The sequence below is a fragment of the Amblyomma americanum genome, chromosome 6 (assembly GCF_052857255.1).
Source record: "Amblyomma americanum isolate KBUSLIRL-KWMA chromosome 6, ASM5285725v1, whole genome shotgun sequence".
Lineage (NCBI taxonomy): Eukaryota > Metazoa > Arthropoda > Arachnida > Ixodida > Ixodidae > Amblyomma > Amblyomma americanum.
Window position 1 is genome coordinate 107,867,735 of NC_135502.1, and position 7,216 is coordinate 107,874,950.

The 7,216-nt window shown below is 49.8% G+C and overlaps 1 protein-coding gene across 1 annotated transcript in view; it reads left to right on the forward strand.

The window, feature by feature from the left end:
- The window catches only part of LOC144095437 (neprilysin-3-like), an 8,175-nt gene extending 1,846 nt beyond the window's left edge, over positions 1 to 6,329 (forward strand). The window contains exon 2 of the mRNA XM_077629177.1: positions 4,138 to 6,329. Within this exon, the coding sequence (XP_077485303.1) occupies positions 4,138 to 6,246 (2,109 nt within the window). The 3' untranslated portion in view covers positions 6,247 to 6,329. The remainder of the gene's footprint in view (positions 1 to 4,137) is intronic.
- The last annotated feature ends 887 nt before the right edge of the window (positions 6,330 to 7,216 follow it).

The window sequence follows — 7,216 nt, forward strand, 5'->3', positions numbered from 1 at the left end:
AGGACCCACAGATAGTGGTAGCTGCCCCCAAGTCCTGGAACCTCACGTTTCTCTGCTTACCTTTGGGTAGCGAGCGACAGCGCGCTCGGCTACTCGCGCCGATTTCGTGTCTGGCGACCAGCTTGATCAGCGTCGGCCTGCGACAGAAAAGGAGGAAGACAAATCCGCCGCGAACTTAGGGCTTAAGCGCCACCGCACGAAATCCTAAACAGGTTCGAAATCCACAGATTGGAAAAAAATTCAAGCAGGAGTATATCCCAATCATCTTGCCTACACATTTGCATGTTCCCGACCAGGTTAAAGACTCGCGCCCATGGTGTGACAGTGAGTATTTTACGCTAACCCACTGTACAATGGAATGCGAGGTCAAACGTTCAAGTAACAAACTTATATGCACTTCACAGAAGCAGTGGCAGAGTCTGCCAGCCGACTTTGACCCCCTCTCCATCTTTTGTGGTTCACAATAAAAAAGTTCTTTCTCTCAAAATCATTTTTTATTGACAGGCTTCGGAAACATTCGCAGCTGGGAACAAACACAAGAAATACAATAAAGATTCGATATTAAAAGGACAGCCCGAGAGGCTAGTTATGCGCGCAGAGTGACAGACTGCATCGATGACCGAGTGTTCTAAGGCAGCGGGATGCGAAACTCATTTGTTTGCACCGCCATCGGCCCAAACACCGCTCGGGGATGAAAGGTTTTTTTTTTCTGCTCGATACCTTTATGAAATAAAGTTTCGGAGTATTTCGGAAAGTTTGCCATCATGTTCGTTAAGTTCTTCAAACTGTTCGCCCTCATGTTCGGCTTCTAAACTGGACGTTGTTCGCCTCAATCTGCAGGGAATGGGCGCTAAAATTACTTCATGCTAAAGAACGAAAAAAAAACGACGTTTAAGTGTGGTGATATATTAAACGGCTAGGCTGTTCCTTCTCCAAGAGTACCTGCTTATTAACTTATTGTACGTGCCTTTCTAGCAGTACTATCAGCGTCAAATGAAACGCGAACAAGGAAAGTGACGCACGGAAAGTTCAGTACTGGCGTAATTTTAGGAGCTAAGAGGCTGCGGCATTACTGACATCGCTACCGGAGAGACCAAACGTAGCAGGAGGCGTGAGAGTATCAGGAGGGCGGAACAAGTAATAAATAAATAAATAAATAAACAAATAAATAAATGAATAAATAAATAAATTAGTGAATAAATTAGTGAATGAAATAAATAAATAAATAAATAAACACTTGAAGGTCGAAGCCAGAATTCGGACTCTCATCGGCGCGAACAGATCAGCTTCGCTGGCGAGTGCATTCGACCACTACGCCATCGCCGCAGCCGAACCTCCTGCGTTGCCGTTGTTGGTTTGTTGGTAAAATTGAGCGCGTTTAAATGCCAGTCTCTCGCGTGGTGCTTTGGACGTCGTCGTCGTTATTAACTTCCATCCGTGCACAGTGGACTCAGAGCAAATCGCTATCGCAGCGCCCTCTTAAAAGTAACCCCATAATTTTTGTGTACATTTCAGTTCTCTTCGCGTTTCATTTGACGCTGATCCTACAGGCACATTGACGTAGAGACTGGGAAATGACACTGAGAAAGACGATAGCAACGAATACTGTACCAAGAAGTGAACGAAAAAAATGAATTCCAAATTTCTTGCGAATTTTTAACTATTTCATTCTATTTTTCGTTCAGCATGAGTCGAGAGAACAGGGTGTTCTCTCTTTTTCAGGTGCTACATAGAAAAGAAAAGGGGGGGGGGGGCGGGGGCAACAACATCGCACAGCCTTGCAGGCTCGATATCGTCTTCAGCCTCATGACCTCTAATTTCTTATTGTTACTACACGCTACAGAAAGAATCCAGTTGTTGTTGCCTCTGAAACAATGGCACGTACGCACGGTGGACGATTTGTCAGAGTTTGGTGCCGATCCAAACAGAAGAAAAATTCGTCCAGATTTGCCTCAAACAGCTCTTCGAAGTGCACTCGCACTTTTCGTAATCACCGCCGCTTCCGGGAGAAGAAAGAAGAAGAAGGATTTTCCAGAGGGGGCCACAGGAGTTGATGACGGAGCTCCCGGCAATGAGTGCAATATTGCTCCGTGAAAGAGGCGCGCCGCGTTCGGGTTTTACGAGTCCGCCACCGTCGACTACGGAGCATACCTCGAGCCGGTCTGCTGTGAGTTTTAACTGTTTATTTGTTATTTTAGCTGATAGGTCTCCTGCCTGTGCAAACGGTGGGTTTGTGGGCATCATTGACCATGCCACTCTGCCCTCAACTTCAAGACGCTTGCGTCGCTGAGCTCTGCTTATTTGTATAAAGGCGCCGTTAACTGAAATACTACAGTTGCCTGGCTGGAATGGCAGAGAGGCTGCAGAGAGATTCCGCCTAATATACAGACGTCTTCATAGTCTTTCGAAACCTAGCGTATACACTCCGCGAGTTCTTAGAGCATGACTACCTTGGCCACGTGTTTTTATATTTTATTAACGCAATAGCGTTAAGGAGCTCGTGTCGCAGAAAATCCGGCGTCATCGTCGTTGAGCGTGAGTAAAAAATCCCCGAAAAATCCCCTGAGAAACAACCTAGGAGGTAGGTCGGCCACTTAGGTTACGTCACCTTGTGGCGTCATCACAACCTGCCCACCAGATTGTGAGCAAACTATCCGCCGTGGTAGGTGGCCGTTAAAATAATGATTGGTCGCTCAGCAAGAGCAGCCCGGTCCGGCGCAAGGCCCACCGGTCGCACCACCTGCCAATATCCGGCAGCTTTACACCGACCCTGCACCGTACCTGTACTCTACCTCATGGAAGGTCTAGTATGCCCCGCCAAAGATCTTCCATCTTTTACTGCTGTTCCTTATACAACCCGCACATGAGGCTGGGAGGCGATTTGTGACCACACTGCCGCAGCGGTGGACAGGGCATTTTCAATATTTTCCCTCGCTCTATCCTTCTTAGGCACCTTAGACTACGGTAACTCAAATTAACCCTTAATATGAAGGTCTTGAATATGGGCACATCGCGGTGGCTTAGTAGCTACGCAGTTCGGCTGCTGCTCTCAAAGACGCGGGCTCGAATCTCGGCTGCAGCGGCCGCATTTCGTTTGAGGCAAAATGGAAAAGACACCAGTGAAGCGCACGCTAGAGAACTCCAGGAAACTGAAGCAAGTTCATAGCCCTCCACTACGGTTCTCTCACAGCCAACGGCCACCTTGAGAAATTCCACATTATGTTCCTACTATCTTGAATATGGCTATACTGATGTGGTATGCGGTGTGGCTTTGGGACGCGAAAGCCTGCGCGTAATTACAGAGTTGGAAGATGTGGCCACGAATTTAGGCTGTTGCTTTTGCTTCGTCGTGTTTCCCACTGCCATTAATGCTGCCGTTGCCTCGAGCATTTGTTCTTTTCTTTTTCTCGCAAAAGCAGTAGAAAAGAAGCAAACAGCTGTGCGAGCAAATATTGCACTTGCTACGATATACAACTGCGGTAACTAAAATAGCACGTCGTTGAAAAGCAAACATATGCTGTTATAGTATTCATGAAAGCTTTCGTAACGTTTTATATCTGTCACGTGCATTACGCCTTAGTGGGGAGCGTCCTTATAGTCACGGGGGGAAACAAGATTTCCCGAGCAGCAGTTTGGTTGGAGGTAATTGTTTTCGTCTGCCTCTTTCTTTCGGCTCTCGCGCTCATTCAGAGCTTCGAGCAAAGAAAGTGAGCGCATTAACACGCTATCACAGCCGTGCTCTTTAGTTACAAAATAAACATGCTCGAGCGCTTAAGGATATTGGGATGAGAACTGGAGTTTTATTTGAAAGGTGGACAATGCGCTAAAGGCCATGTCGTTGACAACCAGGTGATGATGATCATGTATCAATTTTTCTGAGTGAACATATTCGCTTTCATTACGATATACGCTTCCAAATGAATGGTGCAGACCGTCGCTGTTTGTGACCATATTTCGTTTGATTTGTGCGGAACTTTACGATTTCATTTACATGTACATGAACTTCGCGGCTAAGGATGTCAATGTCTTCTTCGGAAGAGTGAATGCAGGGCAGACTTCATGTTGGAGTAAACAGGCACAAAAATTAAACAAAGCTATGCAACTACTTGACATGAATTGTTTCCTTCCATTTCGCAGCTAACCTCTGACTCCGGGCAGCACAGCAGCAGTGAAGGCTCTGACTGGTCGTCTCTCATCCTAACGCTCCCCTACGAGAGCTGCACCTGCTGCCTGACCGTAGTGTTCGTCGCCTTCATGGTGGTTATCTTCATGGTGGGGGTAGCGCTGACACTCTCTGGTCCCGGTCCCCGTGTGTCTCAGCGCGTCCCGAGAGCCGGCGGCGACAACCAGACATGCGCCAAGAGGCACTGCAGCTGGCTGGCGCGCACTCTGAGCGACTTCTCACCGGACAGCGCCCCGTGCGACGACTTCTACCGGCACGTCTGCAGGACAAAGAACGGGCACTGGCTCAGCCGCACTAGCCACATGGACTTCGACGTGAACAGTGCCGTCACGAGGCTACTCCGAAGGTCGTTGTTGAAAAGTAAGAAAGGGACAGCGGTGCACAAAGCCGCGAGCCTCTACGCAGCCTGTACCAACATTCTGAGACACGACAGATCGGAAATCGGCGACCTGCGCAGTTTCATGCGCACTGCGGGACTAGACCTCGTCTCCATGGGCGACAAGGGGCAGAGGAACGCCGTAGACATTATGTGCGCTCTCTTCTTTCGCTACGGTATCAACACGGTGCTGTTCTTCATGATGCACGACCTGATCTCCGTGAACGGAAAGAAACTCGTGAGCGTGGGCTTCAACAAGAACTTCGAAGCTTGGATCGTAAAACGCGCGCAACTGGTCAGGACGAGCAAGATCACTCACTATTACGTTCATTACGTCGGCGCCTACCATGACTCCAGTAACAACGACACCTGGGACGCGCTCTCGATGGTGTCCGAAGCTGACAATGTGGCCTCCTCTCTCCTGGCAACTCACCGGCGCAGAAGGGACGAAACCTATGCGCAACTGAAAGTGCGACAGCTGTCACGTTTCACGCCCAAGACGGTGTCGCGTCAGGAGTGGGAGGAAGCGGTAACCGCGCACAGCCGATCAGAGTACGCCGCTAACGATACCCTGTACGTGAAGCCGTCCGCGCTCAAGTTCTTGAACGCCCTGCTTTCCCGACTGAACCATCACGGCGTCAAGTGCGAAATGGCCTGGTGCCTGCTGAGAAACTACGGTCCTTACGCAGACAGACGGCTGATCAGCAGCGTCGCCGCACACAACCAGACATGTCTGGAGAGGGTCGCAGCCGTCATGGGCCCCGCACTCTACGGCGCCTTCATCTTCAGGGCGGTTCCCCCGAAGGCCATCCAAGCAGCCACTGCCATGGCGCTCGACGTTCGCAGGCAAGCCGAAATAGACATTGCGCGGGCAACGTGGCTGGGCGCGAAGGCGAAACATCATGCGCTGAAAAAGATACAAGGTATAAGTTTCCACATCGGCTTCCAGAAGCAAATGCAGACAATGGAAGACCTCGACAGCTATTACCTCAACTTCCCGTCAGCGCCCGCGCACTTCCTGCTCAACTGGCTACGCGCGTCTAAGCTGGCGCGCGCTAAAAGACTCGGCAACCGCGACATCTTGTTGCCGCATCGCGGGTTCCCGACGGCCGCCTACGTGGGACAGTCCAACACGGTGTTCATATCGGCGGATTTGCTCCGTCCCCCAATGTTCGTGGTAGGCGGACCAGTGTCGTTCAACTACGGCGGCTTAGGACAGATCATCGCCCACGAAATCGTTCATGCATTCTTGGTGTCAGCGAAAGAATCCGACCAGAAATGGGGCTCCGCCTCCACGGGGCATGGAAAGGCCTTGGCAGAAAAAATGCTCTGCTTGAAGCAGTCTCACGGCGAGGCATTGGAAGGCGCTGTGCCTTCGTCGCGGCACAATTCGGATTCGGAGAACGTCGCCGACCTCGCCGGTGCCGCTCTGGCTTTCAGGGCCTACGCTAACATGAAAGGCCGCAATGCGACGCTGGCGCGAGGGCCATCTGAGGAACAGGAGCAGCTGTTCTTTACTGGTCTCTGCCTCAAGCATTGCGAACGGGAAGAAAACGACGCGTCGCTGTTCACGCCTTCGCCTCTGCGGTGCATCGTGCAGCTGAAGAACATGCACCAATTCGCGACCACATTTCGCTGCCACGCCGACGACGCTATGAACACCGCCGCAAAGTGTTCCGTGTTTTGATGTCTGCCTTTAAGGAAGGTGTGATACCCGCGCTTTGTTTACTTTGTATCTGAAAAAAAATATGTGATATCGCCTTAACCATTCTACTGCAACTGCAACTGCTTTCATCATTTATGCTTCTAAGCAAGGTGCAAGCAGATCATCAGTGGGGTCATTGTGATGCCGGCGCTGATATTTCATGAACAAGACTTCCGGTGATGATACTTTACGATATATGAAAACTTTGTCTCCTACGTGGAAACTGTTGATATATGGAAAATCCTCAATCTTCCGCGTCGTCCAAGTGTCTCGATAACTGTCTGTAAAGTTGTTGGGACTCTACATGACGTTGTTACTGTTTTGAAATGAGTCGGCTGAAAACGATAAGTTCTCCAGCATACTCACTTAGACGTTGCACCCAGCTGTCTGTGCATGTTTCTCGTAGCACTGGCGCAAACCAACACGAAAAAATCTCCTGCTTTACTAGCATGGTATTGGAATCATTTTCATATCCTCGCATACCTTTATGCTCACTATTAACAGTAGGATTCGCCCACGTAATCTGCTACGTGTCAAACACTTTAAACAGCTTAAAGCCTCATTCACAGGTGTAGCATCATTGTTTTAACTTCCCAAGTTCTTTATGCGTGTATTTCGAACTAATCCATGCAAGTTCCTTCATGCTGTTTATAATCGTGGAGCTTCCATTGTCAAAACATGGTGATGCTGCTTTCAGCCTGCTTTTCACCGAGGAATGCGTTGCAGCTAAACCATGAGGAGCCCTACACTCCTTGAATTGAGCAGGGGCGCAGCGGAGTCGCCATGTATACTATGACATCTCCAGGACGGAGAGGTGACACTGCAGTAAATACCAACTCATTCATCAGTACTGACGCCTAGCTCCACTAGCACCTGGCTCCAGGACGCCAAGAGGCAAGAACTCGGCCACGGTGACAGGAGCATGGTGGCCTGACTGAGTGTTGTAGGACTG